The sequence below is a fragment of the Sander vitreus genome, chromosome 11 (genome assembly GCF_031162955.1).
Source record: "Sander vitreus isolate 19-12246 chromosome 11, sanVit1, whole genome shotgun sequence".
Classification (NCBI taxonomy): domain Eukaryota; kingdom Metazoa; phylum Chordata; class Actinopteri; order Perciformes; family Percidae; genus Sander; species Sander vitreus.
Window position 1 is genome coordinate 15408886 of NC_135865.1, and position 24340 is coordinate 15433225.

The window sequence follows — 24340 nt, forward strand, 5'->3', positions numbered from 1 at the left end:
AACACAAGACTGTCATGTATAAAGAGCAGTATGTGAGCATTTTGTCCGTCTCTGACTTAAATTAGAAAATAAAGTTCTTCCTTGAGCTGGAATCGAATTTGAATTAGTGGTTTGCGGTGTAAAATCTGCTCCACTGAATGGGATTTGTACCAGTAACTCTCAGTCCTCACAGATTGTCTGTAAGTCACATGCTCTTTTCTGTTACCTAGCAACAGTAAAGCTCAGGCAAAAGTTCCTCAAGAGAACTTCCAATCTGTCTGAGGAAGGCTTTGTGCTCAACCTTTAAAGTAATACTATGTTGTGAAACATTTAGCTCTAGAGCCAGAACAACATTACCTAGGAGCCACATCAAAATTACTGAAGAAGATTGTGTAGTTCCATTATAGTGGCTTTTTGAATCATCAACAAGGTTATTCATGTGTTTAGTTGATGTAGGCTATCCTTTTCTGATTCTCATCAGAATCTGTACTGTAACTCATTGGGTGTGTAATGTATTGTTCTGTGCTAAAATAAATAAATACAGAAGCATTTTAATTCAGCAACATTTTCCCTGCACAGTAACTGGTTTGTTTTGATGAGCAACAAGTGCAGAGTGAATCACTGGTAGCACTACAACTCTGCAGGTCCTCAATAAATCATTCTGCTGACAGCCTGTGTGAGCAGGGAAAAATGTAGAAGAAGAAAAAAATCATACTACTTACCTTCAGAGTTGCACCACCTTACACAACATATGAAGACGAGAAAGAGTTGAAGTAGCAGTGCTCTCCACATTCTGGCTGGTCCGTCCAGCTCCGCTGTGCAGATGGAGGAGCTGTAGGGACTGGGCTGGGATGCTGTTGCTTTTTTCTGTCTGTCTTTCTTGGCCCGCTAGTTGATGAAAAGGGGCGTGCACAAAGGCCAGGACAGCCGCTCCCCCAAGCCAGTCTCGGCCCTCCGGATAAATCCCTCTGGCCCTGGAACCTGCATAATGCCATCCAGGTCCCACACTCCCCCACACCGTTCTCTTAATACAACCATGCCCCACACCAATGCAAAATAGTTTAAAAATAAGTTGCCATAAATTCATTACCGGGTACGTTGGGCTCTCTTTATGTCCAACAGTAATATTAATGTTTCCCTAAAGATACACTAAAATAAAACAATTAACGTTTGATAAATCGACGACACCGTCAGATCTCAAAATGAAAAGTGACAAAAAAGAAAATTGCCAGTTGCACTGCACCATTCAATTAAGTGACTACAAATGTACAGTAGGCCTACCAAAGTTAAACATGGTTTAAACAAGATAAGAAAACATAATGTTTTCGATCCATAACGTTCCAGCGTCTGATCAGTAGTCCAACACCTCCATCATGCGGCCGAGCAGGGCCATCAGCATTCCACCTGCCGCCGCAGCCTGCTCCTAAAAAAAATCAGTTTAGAAGCTAATTCGGTCGACGTAGTTAGGTTTAGGCATGTGGACCGGGGATTGGTTAGAGTAAGGGTAAGAAAACCAGGGTAAGCCAATCAGAGGCAGAATAAGTCAGAATAATGCGGGCCACGAGGCACGTCCTGTGACGTCCACACGTCTAGTGGATCCGATCTAGCATCTACCCTAAATCACAGGACAGCTCAAAGACGGTTGCCATTAGCAACCGAGCAACTAAAACTTGGAGAAATGAGGAACCGAGCCCTGAGGGGGGAAGTTAAGTAACGTTAAAGGCCTTTTTTTTCATTTGTACTCATCATGGCAACTCCACAGAGAAATGCAGAAAACGTTATGAAGGTGGAGGGCAACACGACGCAGGTAAGAAAATATCGATGACAACGATAAATCTGTGGGGTCCTCCTTTGGTAAAATTATACATAAAAACGTTAGTAGCTAGTTTAGCTATCGCTAGCTAGCTAATGTTAACTTGCTAGTTAGCCGTCTCCTGAGTAACGTTACACTTCAAATTTGATGTCAAGTTAGCCAGCTACATTACAGGGAAATATTGTGCTTTGTAACGTTAACTAGTTACGTTACTCCACTAATGTTACAGTATACCAGCTTATAAATATGAGCTTATAAAGTTAGCTACATATTATGTATTGTTTAAAATAAAGCTCCCCAAATGTATAACGTTAACGTTAGAAAAGAAAAGTTTGACCAAACTAAAGCCCAAGAGAGCACCTAAAGTTTATTTAGAATTTTCTCCACAGATATATCATCTCAAATGATATCAGTATCAGCCTGAAACAACAGTGTCAGTCAGGCTCTTGTCCAAACACAGCATGACTTTACTATGGAGCTGCCAAAAGCACCTGTGTATCATGTTCTATCACAAGACCTTTTCCCTTGTTCCCAGCATATGGACACTGTTCGGAAGTCACTGGAGAAACGTAGAAGCATTTCTGCGAATGACGCAACAGAGACAGGGATGCTGCGGTCCAGGATAGATGAACAGTCAAGTCTGATCTGCATGTTGAAAGAGAGAGCAGATGAGGTGCTTCTTCGATGTCAAGCCCTGCAACACATCAATACGGAGCTAGAGAGACGAGTAACAGACTGCCAGACAGAACTGGACAGTGAAAGAAACAGAGCAGAGCTATTAGAGAAGAGATTTATGGATTTAGCTGCCAACAATCAAGCAATTATTGCTTTCATGGAAGAGTACAAAAGTCAGAATGCCCAGTTAAAGCTGGAAAACAAACAGCTGCAGTCAGAAAATGACACTCTTTTCTCCCAAAAATTACAAGATAAAGAAGTGTTTGTTCAAAAACAGATGCAAGAAATCAAACAGCTGACAGAGAAATACACAAATAAGGAAATTGAATATCAGTAAGTAGAACTATTGTCATGTATTAATAATGCTGAAAGGTCAATCTATTGGTCAACCAACAGAATATTAATCAACAGCAATTTTAATCATCTTATGAGAAATTTATTAAGTAAAACTGCCAAACATTCCCTGGTTTAAGCTTTTAAAATGTGAGCATTTGCTGTTTTTTTTCTCTGTTTGTTGTTAAATGGAATACTTTTGCTGAATTTTACATCAATCTTTTAGGGAGAATTTAGCTGGATGCCAGTCAAAACTCCTGGAACAAACAGCTCAGCATCAATCCAGGGCCACATCGCTACTTGATCAATTGCATGGTGCTCAGCAACAACAAAGAGATGCTGTAGAGATGTGCAACGGTGGGTAGTCAACGTTTTATCATTCTCAATATTATATTATAATCTCAAGTGCTACAAAGTACAAGCATTTGTAAACTTCTGGCCTTCTCTCCACAATCAGCATTAAAGTTGAATCTACAAAATGCTGAAGAAGAGCATGCTTTCAAGGAAACCAACTTGAGAGAAAGCATAACAAGCCTCACCAAAGAGAAGGACAAATTACTGTGTCTGTCTATGGAAAGAGGGAAAGTAATACAGGTGATTGAATATACTACTTGCTAAAAAGAAAAAGCTCTGCACAGATGAATCAATTACTTTATCTACAAACAAATTGCTCTTAAATACAGGAGAAACAAGAGGAAATCCAGCAACTGGAGACACAATGGAAAGAGGAGAAAAAAGCCCGCGCCGAAGCAGAGGACAGGTAAATTGTGCATCAACAACCCAATACTGCTTTAAGACAAATCCGGAAGGATAACCAGTATTGTCCCTGTCTATATTTCTCCATGACTATATTTGTTCTGATCTTGCCTCAGGTTTGAACAGGAAGCAGAAACTGTTAATGCAGATGTTAAAGTGAAGTCTCTCCAGTCTGCTCTTGATGAATCCACGACAAAATATGAGAAGCTGAAAAAGGTTTGTTAAAATCTGCAAGTGTGATTGACAGTGGCCCACATAACATGCTCAACATATCTTCTTCTGGCATTATTTTACAGGATTTTGAAGCCTTCAAAGAGCACAGCACCAACCTCCTTTTACAAGAAAGGGAGTTAAATAAGAAGCTTCGCCACATGATGGGCTAAACTTTAGCAATAATATGTAAGTGTTAGCCTATGTTTTCATTAAAACAAATTTTTTTCACCAAGAATGTTTGTTCCCTGACAGTGCTAACAATGTGAAGAAAAGAAAAGTACAAACTGTGACAAAAAAAATATATCACAATGTTATTTTTAATTTCGTCTTCACCTTTCCAGAGAAATGGAACCACAACATACATACACAGCATGACATCTTAAAAGTTCTTTAAATAGAAAATATATTGTTAAGAATGCTCCTCTGCCAGTTTCTCAGCCTTTTGGATTACTTCTTCAATGGGAACCACCATGTTGAAAGCTTGCTCTGGCAGGGCATCATATTCACCTTGAAGAAAGAAAATAATAACCATTACAATCAAATGTCCATTAAGTTAATCCCATCTAGAAATATATGAACCTTGACGCAGCACTCTACCTCCTAGAATGCTCTGGAAGCCTTTGATTGTTTCCTTCAGAGGCACCAGCTTTCCCATGTGGCCAGTAAAGACGTCTGCTACCTGGAAGGGCTGCGACAAGAAACGCTGGATCTTACGAGCACGAGCTACAGTTAGCTTATCTTCCTCAGACAATTCATCCATACCCAAGATGGCAATGATGTCCTGCAATGATTTGTAGTCCTAAAAAAACAGTTAGGTTGTTAGACAAGATTTTAGTTTAGTTTTTGGATTGCGGATATTGTTAACAGCAATTTGTTGCATCCAAGTGAGCAAAAGTTGTGGCAGGAGCTGGGTCAGTTAAATCATCAGCAGGTACATAGATAGCCTGTAACAAAATGAGCAACTTGAGTATATATAATCAGGAAAAATGAGTGCGCTGATGTGCAATTAGCATTTTGTGTCGTCTCACTTGTACTGAGGTGATGGAGCCCTTTTTGGTAGTGGTAATTCTCTCCTGCATTGCCCCCATATCAGTGGCCAGTGTGGGCTGGTAACCCACAGCAGAGGGGATATGGCCCAAATGAGCAGACACCTAAAGGACAATGACACAAATATTCAGACGCAAGATGTGTATACATAAACGATATCATAATTTGTTGATGACATCTGAAAATAATGACAAATCTATTTGGCATTGCATACCTCGGATCCAGCCTAGGTAAACCTAAAGATGTTGTCAATAAAGAGAAGAACGTCCTGTCCCTCCTGATCACAGAAGTATTCAGCAACAGTCAAAACGGTAAGAGCAACTCTGGCACGGGCACCTGGGGGCTCGTTCATTTGACCGTACACCAGCGCTACCTGAGAACACAGACAGGAATCACCTGGGGAGTTTAGCATGAGTTGACACTGACTGAATAGATCTACATGAATCCATCAAAACTACGTTACTAGAAAATATACATGTAGGAATTCAACACGCACAATAATCAATTATAATATGCATGTATGAAAATATGAGTGCAGACAAAAAAACCTAGGGTGTCATGTAATCCACCCACCAATCTTTCCACCCTTTACGTAGGGTGCCAGCAGATCTACCACTTTGATGCCAGTGACCAGGATCTTCTGCTCCACACTCATGTTCAGGGGCTTCAGCGTGAATAGGAGCAGTTCTGCAAGATGATTATAAGTTATTTTTAAATATGCTGTTTAAAGGACAAGGCTGTCCATGTTCTTATTTTTTAATTGTGAATGAATCATATGAAGACATGAACCAGCAAAATAAATAGCAGTAATAGTCAGGAATTCAAGATGTACTGAGAGTAGGGTTGCACGATGTTGACAAAATGTGATGTTGCGATATCGATTATGAATATTGCAATATCGATATTCATTTTGATATTTTTAAACATTTAAAATAAAAGTTGTTTTACTGGTTGTACAGTATAAAATATATAAATAAAGAGAAAGAAAGCGAAAGAAACAATTTTTCTTTCGCTTCTCTAATTTGTTCCGTTTTGTTGTCTCTATCTATTTCTTCACTGACACTGTCACTCTGTCGAAATATGCACACGTGGTAGGGTTTGTCACGTAGTGGACCCGTACGCTGACGTGCACTAACGTGCAAGTGGCACGGTAACTGGCCAATGAAACATGATCATTATAGCGTTTCAACTGGGCTCTAAATCAAACACAATTATGCCACACAGCCAACGGAGAGGACACAGCGCTCCACAAAATAAACAAAATATTGCATACCTATTGCGACACTTGATATAATATTGCGATAACGATATTGAGTCGATATATCTTGCACCCCTAGATATAATATTGCTCAACGTGATATTGTGATAACGATATTGAATTGATATATCTTGCACCCCTAACTGAGAGACAAACTTATGATTTGGGAAGAAAATATAGAATAACTCTAGCATCATCAAACTTACTGTTTGGTGGTAATTGGACCCCTCTCATCAATGGGTTCTCAAATGTTGAGACAATGACATGTTGTCATGATCCTGCCCAAGGTCTCAGGGCCCACAGGGATCCTGATGGGGGCTCTGGTATCCAGAACCTTATGACCGCGGACCAGACCCTCTGTGCCATCCATGGCGATTGTTTTAACTGTGTTTTCACCTGAAGAAGGGCATGGGGAGAGACAGTAAAGACACTTCATCCAATCACAGCCACTATCCGGCAGTTGGGCAGTACTGCCTGAGCAGCTAGGGCAGCATAACCCCTGCCTGACATATTAAAAGTGACTTTACGATTACGATAACAGCAGCAACTCAAATTGAGAAATCAAAATCTACAGGATAAATAAACAATGTAAAATGTATTTCCACATATTGCACATATTTATACATATATAGTGCTTCAGAATTGCAAGGTCCATGTTTCGTTGCCACTGAAACTTACAGGCTGAAAAGTTTAGCAGGTAGTGACTTATACTGAGTTACTTAGAAAGGTCATTGATTGGGGACATCAAGACATGATTGGAGCTACGTCTGATTGAAGTAATAATATGACCAAATAACTGTGTTTTATAGATGCTTTAAATAAAAAAAATAAATCCCTACTGATCGCAAATGACTGGAGACACTTTATGGTCAATTTAAGAAGTGAGCTCTGAGCATGCATTTAAGTCAAGCCAAAGGACATATGCTGACAGTCGGTCCATCCTTAAAAAGTGTCTTCGCTCACTCAAAGAAAGAGCCACTGATTGTCTTTAGGGAGTGGAACCCCCTGCAGCATCGTCGCACAGCAGTGACAACACCCAACGTAGTAGATGGCTGAAGGTGAACGTACACACCATGGACAGTACACACGGACACAGCTATGAGCGATCTTGAACTGCTGCGCAACCCAACGGGCTGTCTGAGCATGCGCGGTCCATCGTGTTCTTATACCCTCATTTACCAATAGAGGGCAGCACAAACCCGCCTAGTAGGATTTTACTGATTTCTGATTCTGCTGCTGCCCTCATGCTGCATGATGACACTGTGGAAGTGTTCATGTAGTTCCTAAAATACTTAGATTATCAATAGGTAAAACCACCACTGAAAATACCACTGTAATGAATATAAAATACTGTGAATTTCACAGTATATTCTACCCATCTGTTACAGAGTGCCAGAGTGTTAAGTTCTTGTTTTTTAACCCATACCAATACTTTACAATAATTTTCACAAGTTGTAAATGTTGCTGCAACATATAGGAATGCTATGAATGGACGTCATTCATTATATGAAAGTGACAGAGTGGATTTTGCCAAGCCATTATTCAGTGCAACATTCCTTTGTGTCAGAGAGTCTCTTCTTATTACTTCTTGCCTGGAGCTTTGCAAAACAAAGCCTCGCCACCTTAAGCACAGCAGGCAGCCATGAATCAGGAGCCAGTCTGCACAGGACAAGTCCCATCTCTAAACCACACCAGTACGCTAAAAGGTCACCTCTACTAGTGGATGTTCACATGGTCATCTTTTAGGGTCTGGAAGGTGAAGTACCACCTACGGCTTCTGTTATTAAGATATATTGCATGTCACTCGCTTACTGGTTGCAACCCCCTTTTTCAGTTAAAAGAAATAAATCACAATAGCCACAAAATGTTTATCTAGTGAACTAAAGTTAGTTGAGGTTTCTGTTGAGAATACTGTAATCATCCACTGTTTATTAATTAAAACAACTAGATCCAATTTACCATGGCAAGAAATAAAACTATGTATTCAAAATATTTTACAGATTCAAATACCCTTAGCCCCACAGTTGTTTATATTGATACAGATAATTTGAAGATTAAGAAATATCAACGAACATTTGTAGTCTTTAGTGTGTTAACAGCAAAGAGAGTAGTAGCCCTCTAATGGAAAAACATCAGAAGTCCAAGTGTAAGCAGATGATTGTCTGAGCTATCTACAACTCTCCCCTTGGAGAAAATTCCATATACAATAAAACATCAACAACATAATTTTCACCAGATCTGGGACCCCTTCATTTGCTATGTATTGAGAACAGACTTGTCACATGTGATGGAAGAGCCTGGGGACATGTAAACAGTGGCACTTTGCAGTACCTAAGATTGCAGAAATATGTTTGTTTTATTCTTTTCTTCAATATAATGGACCAGAATGGACTAATTAATTGACCTGATTCCCAACCAAGATTTGGAACCACTTGAGAGGGTGGGGGGGTAGACATGTTTGTTCGAGACATGTCATTGCATTTCTTTGTATTTCTCTGTTATGTTGTGAAAACAATAAAAAGAATGTTGGTAAAAAAAAAATTTAAAAAAAGAAATAAAAAAAGACAAATACACAATATGATAATTCTGTGGTATTTAAGAATGAGTTACCCCCTAGTAAACGCATACATCTACAGGTGATTGTACTTGCTTCAGTGTTGCTTCACTGTTGCAAACATCCAAGTTCCCCTGCCCTGAGGGCAGAACGGGAGTCCTTGCAAGGCTCAGTGGGATCTGGTCTGTTAGTGCCTCCTTATAAAGGAGGAGTGAGTATCTTGAGGTCTTTCATTCCTCAGAATGACTGACACTGCTGCTGTTGCTGCTGTTCAATCGATGAGCTAACTGGAGCTCCCTGTGCGCTCTGGTCCTCTGCTGTTCCTGCTACCTTTTTCAAGTCTGCATTTTGGGCTGCACTCAAAATACAACAATACTACAAATCGCAGCATTTCCAAAGGAGGTTGGACTGTAAGTTGATACTTTATGATTGATGATTGTTATTTTAAGGATATTATCCACTTTTAAAAGAAAATAATACTCATGAAACTGTTTTCTGATGCACAAACATTTCCAACCTGATTTGATGCAGAAACTACTTTTGTGGATAGTAAAATGGATCGATATTGATTTGTTGTTGCCATTTTTCTCCAAAGTTGGGACAAAGATGTTCCCCTCCTCTACGTTGGTGCTGCTGGTAACAGCACTGACCAGCGTCTGGGCCCAAGAGTTTTACGAAGAGAGGAAAACTAACATAAAATCCAGGTCCAAACCTTTGGCTGCAAATATTCATAATGGACAAGGTAAGACAATGAAAGAAAATATTTTTCTTCTCATACAAATTCTCTTTTTGGTGCAAGAAATTTAACATGTTGCTACAGTGATATTCTAATGTATTGTTCATGTCTTACTCTGATTGTACTCATCTGCAGTTTTTCCCTGTGTGGAGACTGGAGAAACAAATGCATCATTTTGACACACAAAGTTAAATCAAAATGTAATCAATTGCTTAGTGAAAGTAATAACACTTTAAAAACATGTTGAGTCCTTCATTATGTTCTGTGTTCACACAGCCATCCTAGACGAGGACTGTAGCTTGGAGCTCTCCTTCCTGTTGGACAGCTCCGAGAGCGCCAAGGACAATCATGAGCAGGAAAAGCAGTTTATCATGAACATGGTGGACAGACTCCAAGGGGTACAGCTGCAGACCGGCCGCAACTTAAACTTGAGGGTGGCTCTCCTACAGTACAGCAGTCACGTTATCACAGAGCAAACCTTCAGAGACTGGAGGGGCACAGAGAACTTCAAGACCCGTATAGCTCCCATCATCTACATCGGGCATGGCACCTACACCACCTACGCCATCACCAACATGACCAAAATCTACCTGGAGGAATCCAGCCCCAGCAGCATCAAAGTAGCCATGCTACTTACAGATGGTATTTCCCACCCGAGGAACCCTGACATTTTCTCTGCTGTCGCTGATGCGAAGAACCAGGGCATCAAATTCTTCACTTTGGGCATCACCCGGGCAGCCAACGAGTCAGCCAATGTAGCCCGTCTCCGTCTGCTCGCCAGCTCCCCGGCCACCCGCTTCCTCCATAATTTACAGGACAAAGACATTGTCGAAAAAATCGTCCCTGAGATTGTGAGTATAATACCTTGTCTTTCAACAGACACCACTGAGAAGTAAAGGGATGTATATGCTTTGAATAAGGATCTTTTCAGGGTTGACACATGGACAGGCCTGTTCAGGTATTCGTATAGAGATGGAATGATGACAATGCTCTGGAGAAACAAATGAAAGAATGTCTGTGACAGCTATGGATTTTAAGCTTTTTACACAGCTTTAAAAAACATTGTTTGACATCTGCATGAGCATATCCCCTAGGATTCCTAGAATGTATCTATACACATAGCACATGACTTGCATTCAGACATAGACATACACTGGCACTGCTATAACTCATTCTTAAATAACTTAAGTTGTTCTTAACATTGAAGTATTAAGGAATGTTATTTGTCTTCATCAGTTTCTCGTCTTTCAATTTTAAGTGCCTATACATTTGGTTTCCCCAAACTACTGTTTGTATGAAGTAGTTTTATAGGCATCTATTGTGCCACATTAAAATATCATTACAAATCTGCCTCACTAAGCAATGACTGAACAAATCAAATAAGGGACTGCAATATTGTCAAAATTCATATTCTGTCAGATATTCATAAACATTTGTTTTCTTTGCAGACCAGCTTGGCTGATGAAGGAGTAAGTAATATTACAATCAGACAGCTCATATATGGAATCTTTTAAAATGTAATAATGTGTAATTAGGTGAGGGTGTATAGAATTACATTCATGACAGCTTAGCAATCATGTCTCTTTTTTCTAAAGTGCCCTCTGGCTCAGAGATGTGCTTGTGAGAAAGGAGAGAGAGGACCAAGCGGGCCTGTGGTGAGTGTTTAGCCTTAGTCTTTTGAAAATATCCCACAAACAAAGAGCAGTTTCCTTTGAAATGTCACATTTGAGAATAAAGGATACATGACATCTTATGCAGATAAATCTAACATGCTCCTGATATTTTAGGGATGGTAATTTGGCAGTTTTGAACAATCAGGATAAATACTTGCTTTTTTCTCCTTAGTATTGCTTGCAGGCATTTGCACAAGCAGAGTAAGTGGATAGGTGGCCCTGCCCCACATTCTAAAAGCAAATCTATGGCAACAGGAAAATGAGATCATAGACTCTGGTCTGCTATTCCTATATAAATATGTTTGTTGTGCCCATTCTCAGCCAGTTATTGTGCATTTCTCATGTAACATAAGATGTCCCCCATGGAAACCAAAGGCACCATTTAGAGCTCCACTTTCCATTAAACTGGACCTTTGGCCACCATAAATCCACCATACAACCCCTACTGCCATGGTCAGTTACACAGGGATAGAGGGACTGCAGTATGGAGCACCATACACATGATTTCTGTGATGCTTGAAGATGATACCCACTCACACTAACAGACAGCTCAGGTAATGTCAAGCTTTCCATCAACCTGGCAGATAACCATGTTGCTGACAGACAGCTTCATTGCTATTAACCAGGTGCTTTTTCTCAGAGAGATTCTTCAAATTCTTACACAAGGAGGCATAATTGCTCTCATTAGTTTAATGGCCACAAACTAGTGCTTTCTGGTGGATAGCAGTTGACACACGCTGTCCAGGTGCAGCTCAAGACAATGACCCCTGGCCCTGTGGACAAGACCCCTCATGCCCACCTTTGGCTTCAACTGTCATGCAGCCCTCACATCCAGAAGCACATATATAACACACATTCAGACATCAGCCCAGTTACCTTTTTTTTTCTCTGTCTGTCTCAACCAATGCCTGTCAATACACTTTCACTTTGCATAGACATGGTCAAGATAACCTTAATTTCCAGGTTGTTAATCAACTAAACCCTGACTTTGTTTTGTTCCAGGGGAAAAAAGGTCGCTCCGGAGATGATGGAGCCCCAGGGCTTAGAGGGCAAAAGGTGTGTGCTTTTTGATGGACATGTGGACTATGAATGTCTTAGCTGCCAGGCTTTTTCAGGTGTTATATAATATTTCCTCAGTGTGCCAGACTTAAATTTCAATTTTGGAAAAGGTTGTCAGTCTTCCTGAACTGGGTCATCCAGGGTCTGTACATTGTAAAGTGCTTGGTAAAACTTAAAACCTAGGCCTGGTTAATTATTATTTATGATTATCGTTTATATATTAGTAATTTGTAACATATGTTTATGTTGACTTTAGTTCAATATTTTATTTTTAAGATATTAAAGGTTTTGCTTATACAATAAAACATGACCTGTTTCACTGCACATGTAACTTTTCCAGGAGGTCATGAAGAAGCCATCATCTGTATTATTACTAATGAATACATAATTTAGTCAGATAGTGAGTTGTTCAATGGTTACGAATTAGGATGCACTCAAGGAACAAACAGTATAGTGCTCTTGAAGAAATAAAGCTACATATTCATACAAAACAAACTCCGCCACTCGTGTGTTATGAACTGACATTCTTATCTGCAATTACAAATAACAGTTAAGTTCATGCTTTGCAGTTGTTTGACTCTTAGTTATCAAGTACAGTAACACTAGTAACTTTTCTTCTTTCTTGTCACCCCTCTCCGGTGGAGTACCAAGCTATATGTACCACACCATGCTTTTATTTCTTTACATCTTGGCTGACACAATTTATGTGTGTGTGAGTTAGTCAGTCAGCCTTGGCAGCCTGTATTAGCCTTCCTTTGCTGGCAACCAATCAAATATAGGATTGATTTTAAGGTCCTTTTATTTGTTTTTTAAGTGCTACATGTTGTGGAACCTATTTATATTTCTCACCAACTCCACCCCTGTTTCACCTCCACACCTTTAATTTAACAGTGAATGCCATTACTGCAGCAAGACTGTAATCTACCTTTACATCCCTTCTACTGGCATTTTTAAAGTCTGCCCAATACCCATCTTTTACCTTAGTGTTTGTGTCTATACAATTATTAATCTGACTACATGACTTTTTATATTCTGTCCATTCTATCGCTTGTGTTTATGCGCACTGTGCTTTTTTTTGTATTTTTAGCATTTGTTGTTTTAATATATGCTCTATATTGTAAATAATAGGTCAAAACATATGGTCATGAAATATGAATCTGTTGGAAATTATTAAGACATTCATGTTTAATAGTATAAGGAATATAGGAAAAATCATAAACCACTAATTTGTTCAACATCTGCTCATTATTTGACTCCAATTAATTTTATGTTTGTGGATTATATACACATTTATTTTGAAATGTGTTCACTTTTCAGTCCATTAATGTTGTTGATACTGTAGGTGACACTGTTTCTCTTTATACCTGCAATATCAGACTGTTTATTCTGTGTTAAGGTATTTACTTTGCAGTAGCTGTAACTCATATTCATTGTACATAATGAGTCAGTGTACTTTCTGTCATTTCAGGGTGAAGCAGGACTAAGTGGTCTATCCGGGCGAGAGGGTGCTGAGGTAAATGTCACTATTCATGACCAAAATTAAGAGAATATTCATTATTGTCTCTGTAGTTTGTTCACACATAACATCCTGTTTATTTAATTTGTAGGGAAAACCAGGTTATAAAGGAGAGCAGGTATGTGGTTTAGATGAATGACAATGATAACATTATTTATTTTTTAATCAATGCAAGCCTGTGTAGTACATGTATTTTCTACACAGGGTGAGAGGGGTGAGTGCGGCACTCCAGGAATCAAAGGAGACAGGGTACAACAGTACTGTTGACACTACACATGATGAATAATATGTTCCCAGTTTGATCATTCCTACTTACTGTACAGACTGCGTTTGGTCTTATGGTCGTTCTCTTACCTGTGTGATGCACTTTAGGGTCCTGAGGGTTCAGTTGGAGCAAGAGGACTTAGAGGTTTACAGGTCAGTAATAATTTCAGTAGTAAAATATGCAATTTTTGTGTTTATAAAGCTTTGATAGTTAACATGCACACACACTTAGTCAAACACATTATTCCTTTATTAATGGCTGTACCGATGTTGTTTCTGCCTAGGGGTTACCAGGACCACATGGAGACATTGGACCAGAGGGCCCTCAGGGAAAGCAGGTCAGCCCCTTTTGAACAACTTTTATTTACCTCATCGTGCACATCTGCTGTGACCTTTACATTTCCTTTTATGATTAGTTTAAACTAGAGGTTGGAGCTCTACCACCCCAGTCTTTACTGTGCAGCACAGAGGCCTGTTTGTCTGGTAATAAACCCCTGTGTGAACACTTGAGCCAAAGTCTTCCCCATCATTACTGTTACTCACAAGCATAGGGATGAGCCATCAGCGAAAAGTCTCTCTACAGGTTCTCCTAATGTTCTCCTTGTATCCTGTTTCTAAATACAGACTAGGAAGTGCCTACAGCCAGTCAGCCTCTTCAACAAAGTCTGCAGTTAATAACATACGTGGATCAGTATATGCTTATGTCTCGCCATGTGAGGACATGATGTAGGAAGCATTTGCAAAGATTAACAGGACTCTTGGTGGTCCATATTTAGTATATGTCCCTTAAAATACCCCTGTGAGACACAAATACATATTTGAGTGTGAAGTTTTAAGTGTAGAGCAGTAGTGGTAGTGTGCACATCCCCACCGGTGAGGTGCAGGTCAAAAAGGGGCTGGATACAACTGAAAAGAATGTTTTAAGTGTGCCTCTCACTCCACAGTCCTCACAATCAAATGAGCATTCCTGGAACAAGGACTGATAACTCTAAAGTTAACCATTCAGGTTAAATTCATATTAAATGCAGTAAAATGGTTAAGACAGGCACAATTATTACATAACATCTCTTTATGTCAGGCTCTGCATTTGTTTTTCCTTTAATCATTTAGAGCAAATGTTGTAATTAATCCAAACTTTGATGTACAGTAGAATAGAACTTTCAGCAGTTCTTTGTTATTTTAAGACACTGTTGTTTGGGGTTTCTTGAACTTTGAGACATTGCTGAAGTTTAGCTCTTATCTGTCCTATCCTGCAAGGAGAGATTAAATATCTCACCCACTACCCTATTTACAGTACACACAACCGCTAAAGGATTTATTTTCAGCCTGAAGGAGCATCTAAACTGCATGTGTGCATTACGTTTTGAGTTAGTACTTTTCAGGGGTGCAACATAGTGTTTTTACAAAATGAAAGACATCAAATGTTTAAATAGAGGTTAAAAAGGCAGAAAAGTGATTTAAAAGGATGACACTAACTGGTTCAGAACTCATGTCCTTTTGCTATATTGATACATGATTTAAGCGCCAATGTACAGTGGTGTTAAGTGTTTATTATGTTTGTGAACACAGGGTGAACGTGGCCCACCTGGCCCCTCAGGGATTCAGGGGGAGACTGGTATTGGACTTCCTGGACCAAAAGTAAATGTTATGGATTACCCTCTTATTTTGTTGTACTTTGTGATTGTTTATTTGCTATCTGCATTTCTTTGTGATTCTCTTATTGAATTAAGTTCCTATATAAATCTGCAGGGTGACATGGGATTCCAGGGTCGACCAGGTCCTCCTGGTCCCCATGGAGTGGGCGAGCCCGGCCTTCCTGTAAGTTAAGAAAAAGTCTAGGCTATCCCAAAGTGTTGAATGTTTCTGTGTCTGTGATGTCCTTATTTGTTTCAGTGGCACATGTGATCTGTTGAGAAAGCCCACATACGTTACATACGTTGACCTGAGCAGTGTTTGAGTGACATATTGTACACTTTGGCTTTGTTTACAGGGACCTCAAGGACCACAGGGTGTTCAAGGGGAAAAAGGACCCCATGGCGAAGGGTTTCCCGGACCAAAGGTATTATTTCGGGTCTATCATCAGAGAAGTCATCTAAACAATATAACACTGTCTAGGTCAAAGCTAGAACATACCAGTCTAACACACAAGTCTGAACACCTAAATAACACATGAGTTACATACAGATTAATTCAAATACAATGAGTCATTTGTTGATGAAGTAATGCTTAGAAAAATATTGATTCATGTTAAATTGTTGCAGAGAACTGTCTAGCCTTACTCATGCACTGTTAATGATTTGTAATCTATTGTATCGCAAGTCTAAATGGTTCAATGTGTGTGAACACATATATGAAGAGAGCTTGTCAACAGTGGTTTAGAAAGACACTAGCCAGGTGGAGATTTCAATCAAAACAGAGGAGACTGAATGTACGGTTGTACGGTAGCATTGCATAAATCACTTGCTAGATCCTTACAAAAACATAAGCTCTCATTAAATTATGTTATGTGTGTAATGTGGAGTAGTCTGCAGTTCATGGCATGCATCTGTCAAAACCAGATCTCACTCTGTTCCAACTCACTGACTCACAACTCAGGTGTGGCGTTACTACTCACTCTATTGTTGATGTGTTAAGCCCATTCCCCCTGTGCTGCAACATGCTGCACGATGGGACTTATGTTTTACAATAGACTCTGCAAATGCCCCATTCAAAATGAGACAGCTGGGATTCAGCAAAGGCTTTGGCAAGACATGCAAGACTATGTGCAACGGTATATGGCTTACTGTATAAAATATGCATGGAGTTTATAATAAACATCAGCATGTCTTGCTGTGTAGCCGCACAGGTAAAACACCTAACCATAATGAAGATAGATTAATGTATAATAGCCAAGTAAGAGTAAAAAGAATTGCATTAATAGCCTCTCACAGGACAGAAAGTGTTGGTAAAATTGACAATAATAGAAGCATATTTATGTGGAGGATTTTTCTGTAAAGAAATCTAAGTACATATTTGTTAAAGAAAGCTCTTGGAAAGCGAGCACTGGAAATGTCCTCAAGCGACAACACATCTGTTTTACCTGTGCCAGACTTCCTAGCTATTATAGATTGTATTCCTCTGCTGACTTCTACCTCTTGTAAAAGGGGATCAGAGTGCTTTTGTCAGAGGTGATCAAACCCTCTCTTCTTTACACACACACACACACACACACACACACACACACACACACACACACACACACACACACACACAAACATATACACAGTAAGTAGTTAGTTAGTAGGTCTGCATGCATTTCATCATTACACTTGGATGTTGGGCTGCTCCCATCAGAAACCTCTTCACTTCATAATTCACTGGCACTGGAAAAAGTTCATTTAGTCAAGACGTTCCATTCTTTGTGCGTAGGATCATTTTGTATTAATCACAAGAGAATAACAGGAGCCAACTTGCTCTTCTTCAATACTCTCTTTACTGAGAGCAATGCAGACTTGGCTGTGATCCAAAGGCAAGTGGCTGTGATGTAACTGACAGAGATAAACAGATTTTGTTCCACAGGGGGAACGGGGGCTCGCTGGACCGAGAGGACCAAGGGGACAGCAGGGCGCAGGAATCAAAGGAGAAAGGGTGGGTCATGTCAGTCACTAGACTGAGTAAGGTGATTCTCGTGTTTCTTGGCCCGTTATTGCTACCAGTTGATCGGTGGAATAGTGTGAAACAATTGACAGGAATGTGCATCACACATGTGCATGTATTTGTGACAAAGCGGTGACCCCCTCATAAAGAAACCTGCTCCATAGCACTATTAGAGGTCAGGAAATTCCACAGGTTACCTTAAAGTAATCAGGGATGTGTTTTCAACCAAACATAAGTAAACATTTTTATTTATTTAATTGAGATATGAAGATTACTGGGATTAAAGATTGCGCTATACTGGAAAGGACCATTTATGTACTATTTATATAATTTATGAATTAACTGAACTTTGAGTATTTCTTCTTTTAAGTACCTCAAGTGTGACAGTCCTAGTATAAATTGTATCAAGGACCCAAGATTATGTATGTACCATATGTACACCTATGTTGTCAAGTTAGTCACTGGGAACTGATACTTTAGTATTAAACTGGTGTTTTACTTCCAGGGTGACATGGGGCCTCCAGGTTCTCCTGGGCCAACTGGACTGACAGGAGTGGGCATACAGGGAGAGAAGGTCAGCAAAATATCGTCAGCTATGTGTTCATAATGTCCCACATGATATATATATTGAGGCCTACATAGAGTAGTAGGGCATTCTGCACATAAATCCATCTAATCTTTATTACTGCTCAGGGAATCGAGGGTCCAAGAGGTCCACCAGGTGGCAGAGGACATCCAGGAGAAGGTTTACCTGGACCGAAGGTTTGTCAAAACACCTGCTGTATGAAATGCAACATTGCATCTGCTTGTGTGGTCAGAGAGAGCTGGCACAATGGTTAATACTGCCACCTCACACAGACAAGGCTTCCAGGTCAATCTAGCTTTACATTTCAATACTGTTCTGTCACTGGTGAAGCAGCACAAGAACATAACGTTTATGTATTTTACAATATCAAAACATAAATGTGCAGCACAACAATAAACAGACAGAAAGCATGCCAAAGTTCAGAACTTGCAGGTTTATGACATTTTTCTTATAATTACCTATGTCATTATGCTATTTCTATTTCTAGGGAGACCAAGGTTTACCAGGAGAGCAGGGGGCCACAGGAGAGAGAGGCATTGGTGAGCCTGGTCCAAAGGTAAACCAGTCACTTTAGTTCTGGTCTATGTTAGCATATGGGTGGTGCTAATGTACCGAATCCATCAAAAATCTAATAATACTATTGTACTGTTACAGGGAGACCCTGGGGCAGCTGGTTTGGGTGGCCTGCCTGGTCTTCCAGGAGAGGATGGAGCTCCAGGGCAGAAGGTAAATTGTAAACTCTGTGGAAAACTTTCACTTTGTTTCCGAATTTCTTAGTAGTATCTAAACTCTACCTTCCTTCCCTTTGTCCGTTGGTTTACAATGAAAACAACACCGGATTATTTCCGGAATTAGAATTAATTGTCACATCTGAGGATTGCTTCATTGTTTCATCTACCTTTCCTCTCGTAGGGGGAGGCTGGTTTACCTGGTTTAAGAGGTCCTGAGGGAGCACAAGGAGTCGGCACTCAAGGGGAGAAGGTATGCTTTAGATTATATATCCTTGTGTTGTTCAGTGTTTATATGACAACAAATGTTAATCAGATAACGTGTGTGCTGTAATCCCTCCCAGGGTGACCAGGGTCTGAGGGGCATACGTGGGTTACATGGGCCTCCTGGGATCTCAGGACCCTCTGGACCAAAGGTAAGAATTAATGGATCAAGTATTTTATTGTGGCATGATAGCTTCCATGATGATGTATTATAAGCAACCTCCTTCTATTTATTGTATGATGAATACGTTACTGAAGGGGATTTAAGCCACACTAACCCAAGTATAAGTATTGTTAAAATAAAGATATTAAGTGGATCTTAAGTCTCTTGCCAACTCTCACCTTTTAGGGTGAACGTGGGATACCAGGCCAGCAGGGGATGCCGGGGCAGCCAGGACGGTCCATATCAGGTCCAAAGGTAAATAAAAATTCATCATCAAACTGTCTCTTAACACAGATCTTGGCACCGAGGAAGACAAGTGTAGGCAGCAGCCAGAAGAACTGCCAGATAGTGTCTGATGTGATGTAATGCGTCAAAAAGAAGTTGCCATAATTCATCACTATAACTTTGTTGTCTTGTCTCCAGGGTGATGTAGGCCCTGCTGGTCCCCCTGGTCCTATTGGGGAAACAGGCCATGGATTACCTGGTCCAAAGGTAAACACTGTAATTTCTTTTACATTTTTCAACCATATTTTTCTTTTTAGCATAATATTGATGGTCTTCATCACTAAATTTTGTTTAACCAGGGTGATCGTGGTCATCCGGGTTCATCAGGTCCAGTTGGTCCAAAAGGCGAAGGCATCCCCGGCCCTGTGGTTTGTATCATCAACATTTAGCACATTTAGCACCAAAACTCTGTAACTAGTTAATCCTGTGCAAGTTAGCTTGTTCTAAATTAATTTATGTATTTCTTAAGGGTCCTCCAGGCCTGCCAGGCTTACCGGGGGAGCAGGGCCCAGAAGGAATAGGAATTCCTGGTCCCAAGGTTTGTGTCTACATGTTTTTTTGTTTGTTTGTGTTTTTGCTTGTGTGTGTATTAGTATCAATTTGATGATGTCATGTATGTTTCAGGGTGATATTGGTTTCAGAGGATTGCCAGGTTTGCCCGGTCCCCCTGGAGAGGGCTTACAAGGACCACCTGTAAGAAAGATGATCTACTTGTAATTAATATTCAAATCTGAATCATAGCTAATAACTACTCAAAATAAACCTTTGACAATATTTAGGTTAGAAGTTGTCCTATTCCTATTTACTATATTATGCAAGTTTGCAGTTTGTTTTTTGTAGAAACCAGCCACCTGATTACTTTAAAATATTTATTTTAAGGGTAATGTTGGGAGGCCAGGAACTGCTGGTCCAACTGGACCTTCAGGAGTGGGTATTCAAGGCCCAAAGGTAAATGTCACCACTGTTTTACATAAGTTCTGTCTTTCAAGCACTTACCAAACTCTTCTTAATCAGGACTATTTCGCATTTGTACTTTCTTGTCCACAGTAAGAGTGAAGCAATATAATGTACTTAATTGGTGCTGACATGTTACACAATAGAACTGCCTGACAAACTAGCTGCAGGACAAAAATAATTTATGATCTACCAAGAATATGGAAAGCTCCCAAATGATTCAGTAAATCTAAAATGTAATTTCAGGGTGAGCCAGGATCACAAGGTATGACTGGGCCTAGAGGGCCTCAAGGGGATGGATTTCCTGGAGCTAAGGTGGCAGATTTAAACATATGTTTTGAACATTTTATTGATATCTGATTAACTCTGACTAACAAATGGCTCTGTAATGTTACAGGGTGATCGTGGATCACAGGGTGAGAGGGGGATGAAAGGTATAAAAGGAGACATGGGAGACCCTGGAGATCCTGGTGAAGCAGTAAGAAATACAGATCTTATTCCTCACTCTCTCGAATTAATAATCAAACCGCCAGTGTTGAGTTTCGATTAAGCTATGCGCTGGCTTGAAACGGTAATATTATTTTAAAACTTTTCTCCAATCCCAGGGGAGGCCAGGATCAAAAGGAGACCCAGGCCTCACAGTAAGTTCATCAATTCAACTAATGTTTGAACATTCAATGATAGTGATTTTGTACAAATATAAATGTTCTCATATTTTTCAGAGAGAAGACATTATTAAGCTGATCAAAGAAATCTGTGGTAAGAAGACTACAAGTCTAGTTCATTGGTATAACTGTTATAAGTAGTATTAATGAACGTAGAGCCAAAGTATGAAAGGTGTTTTATTGTCAAATGTTTGGTTCAGATTCTGACATCATCATTTCTTTATAGCAGTAATAATTGAAGGCCACTTGGGGGCTATGGTAAAAACAGTTAACACATAAAATTTCTATTGCATAGCCTGTATGTTGGCAAATAGTTACCCATTTACGCATCCAGCAGACATGGAGCAACATTAGTATTCACTTGGATTGATGTTTATGTCGACCTGACCAACGTATGTTATGTTGCAGGGAATAATTGGACCCAATTGCAGAGAGCAGGCAGGCAGGCAGGCAGGCAGGAGAAAGTTGGAGAAAAATGAACCAAGGGATTCCTGAAAACTGCAGCAGGCAAAAAACAAAATTGCAGAATGTAGAAAAAGGAATCCAAAAACAAAAGGAAAATAGGAAACTTTAAGAAGCACAGAAAACCAGGCTACCAAAATATGACAGGAAAACAGACTACAATAAGACAAGACAAAACACCAAAACCATAACAATGTAGGCCAATATTTACTTTCCTTTTAGCTCAATAAAAATGTCTACAAATTCTGGAAAAAAATATCTGGAGCCGCTAAAGAGCTACTTTAGCCATGTGTCTGTCTGCCGTTTGGTGCTGAGTATGTTCATAGTGACTTTTTAAAGCTGCTTGATGTGACTGGAAATGATGAGTGGTGATAGTGAGCCAAAACAAGAACCTTGCCATAAAATCAAAACAATGACCTAAAAGACGCTAAAGACTCAAGACTAGATCTGAAGGGAGCTGCAGAGCCAGGTGAGGATTCTCTGTGGTTTCATCACTGCGAGCAATCCCTTTCACATTACATATACAGTAGTAATTTGATCAATTGGCAGCATTAAAACTATCATTACCTAAACCAGAGTATAGGACAGTAGTGACAGTATTTCATTGTTTTCAGGATGTGGCATCAAGTGCAAAGAAAGACCAATGGAACTTGTGTTCGTCATCGACAGCTCAGAGAGTGTCGGCCCCGAGAACTTTGAAATCATCAAGGACTTTGTCACCAGGTTGGTGGACCGGACCACAGTCGGACGCAACGCCACCAGAATCGGACTGGTCCTCTACAGTCTGGATGTCCATTTGGAGTTTAACTTGGTTCGCCACATGAACAAACAAGACATTAAGCAGGCAATCAGAAAAATGCCTTACATGGGTGAGGGCACCTACACTGGCACCGCCATCAGAAAGGCAACTCAGGAGGCTTTCTTTAGCGCTCGGCCTGGAGTCAGGAAAGTAGCCATCGTCATCACTGATGGTCAAACTGACAAACGAGAGCCTGTCAAACTTGACATAGCTGTGAGGGAAGCTCACGCTGCAAACATTGAGATGTACGCCCTGGGGATCGTCAATTCTTCTGATCCTACGCAGGCTGAGTTCCTGCGAGAACTCAACCTCATTGCCTCGGACCCCGACAGCGAACACATGTACCTTATTGATGACTTCAACACTCTACCAGGTGATAATCATAGTCAGATGTCGTAAATATCATGCCTTCAGCAGTGTGTTCATTAAAATGCATAGCTATAATTGCTTTCAGTTGAGAGGTTGCAAAGTGCGTTACTGTTTTCTAAATTTCTTTTTTCAGCACTGGAGTCTCAACTCATCAGCCAGTTCTGTGAAGATGAAAATGGCGCCCTCATTTACAATCGAATTACAAACGGACTCTGGAACGGCAACAATGGCAATGGTATAAATGGAAATAATGGACATGGGCGTGGTATTAATGGAAACAATGGACATAGAGAGAGTACCAATGGCTATCGCAATAATGGTCATGGAAACAATGGATATGGGAACACCGAAAATGTTCACAATTACCAAGAGGAAATCCAGATTCAGAGGCACACCGACAGCCGAGGCCGTGGAGACACTTTCGCGCTACCCATCAGTGCTGATCCGCTCCCTGTTCAGGTCTGAAAACTCATTCGGCATTGTTTTAATTGACGTATTCTGTTGTCATTTTCTTCAATGACGACGATGACTTATTTTGTGGTCTTACTGCAGGTGGTGGAAGACGATGAAGGTGAAGATTTAGACTTAAGAGCCCATGCGCGGGGTGGTAATACTGTAGCTGTGGTTAACAAAACAACATCTTTATCACCTGCGAGAGAAAGCTTTGTCTCTAATGAGGCTATCTTATCATCGTCTACGTCGTCATCCTCATCTGCAACATCTGTGTCAACACTGGGCTCAGCTTTAAACTCTAACCAGTTGCTGGCCGTGGTGAGTCCAGTCCTGCCTGAAGGTGAGTAGCCTACTGCACTTCTGCTCAACTGGCCTTTTTCCACAGAGGACACTTTGACATGTGACAGTGCAAAAAGCACAGGTGTAAATAAAATGAATGATGACTGAATTGTATTTAGCTGCTTTGGTTTCAGGGTCCTGTGCAGCTGGCTCGCTGCCAAAGAACTAAGCCATTTATGTTTTTAGTAACACCTGTGCTTTTCCTGTGACTAGGCCTACATCAAATAAGTAAAAATATATGTTGTGTAAAAAAATAAATAAAAAAAGGCCTATTCTTATTGAGTACATAATTTTTTTTGAAAAACATGCAGCTCACACACCATTTCTTCTTCAGAAGCCCCTGTTGATCCCCGCTGTAACCTCAGCTTGGAGCAAGGCACCTGCCGAGACTATAGCATTTACTGGTACTACGACAAGCAGGCCAATGCCTGTGCACAGTTTTGGTATGGAGGCTGCGGTGGAAATGACAACCGTTACAAAACAGAGGATGAATGCAAGAAGACTTGCGTTCTATTCAGAACAGGTAACCTTTAAGAATTTTAACCGCAAATGTGCACATTCTCCTTATATTTTTATTGTCTGAATATTATACCGTCTTGGACCCAGCAGGATGAAAGGAGAAGAAGACATCAGGAAGTGGACTACTGATTAGTTATTTTAATGTGATGCATTATGTCAGTTGGTTCAGAAAATAATTTCATGCACTTTTATAACACTTTTGTCCTCACACGCAAATAACAGTACTGAAAAATCATGATGAA

At 40.2% G+C, this 24340-nt stretch overlaps 3 protein-coding genes across 3 annotated transcripts in view; 2 read left to right on the forward strand and 1 right to left on the reverse strand.

Annotated features, from left to right (window-relative positions):
• lrp2a (low density lipoprotein receptor-related protein 2a) overlaps positions 1-974 on the reverse strand; it is a 48842-nt gene extending 47868 nt beyond the window's left edge. The window contains 2 exon segments of the mRNA XM_078261830.1: positions 702-851; positions 854-974. Coding sequence (XP_078117956.1) covers positions 702-851; positions 854-974 — 271 coding nt within the window.
• A 634-nt stretch (positions 975-1608) lies between these two features.
• On the forward strand, positions 1609-4981 carry LOC144525214 (coiled-coil domain-containing protein 89). Its single transcript, XM_078261831.1, has 7 exons — positions 1609-1786; positions 2328-2800; positions 3027-3157; positions 3258-3394; positions 3484-3560; positions 3673-3772; positions 3853-4981. Exons 1-7 carry the CDS (start codon positions 1727-1729, stop codon positions 3937-3939), a joined length of 1065 nt encoding a protein of 354 aa, XP_078117957.1. The 5' UTR covers positions 1609-1726; the 3' UTR covers positions 3940-4981.
• Positions 4982-5003: 22 nt separating this feature from the next.
• Positions 5004-24113, forward strand: col28a2a (collagen, type XXVIII, alpha 2a). The gene is made up of 35 exons (XM_078262891.1): positions 5004-5127; positions 9224-9370; positions 9641-10215; positions 10813-10833; positions 10960-11019; positions 12040-12093; positions 13565-13609; positions 13704-13730; positions 13817-13861; positions 13985-14029; positions 14161-14214; positions 15446-15514; positions 15626-15694; positions 15867-15935; positions 17435-17503; positions 18018-18086; positions 18206-18274; positions 18586-18654; positions 18753-18824; positions 19011-19079; positions 19171-19242; positions 19440-19508; positions 19677-19745; positions 19838-19906; positions 20008-20076; positions 20163-20231; positions 20418-20486; positions 20739-20807; positions 20890-20970; positions 21098-21133; positions 21215-21251; positions 22234-22791; positions 22921-23246; positions 23340-23580; positions 23917-24113. The coding sequence occupies exons 1-35, from the start codon at positions 5004-5006 to the stop codon at positions 24111-24113; spliced, it is 3852 nt and encodes a 1283-aa protein (XP_078119017.1).
• Positions 24114-24340: the final 227 nt, after the last annotated feature.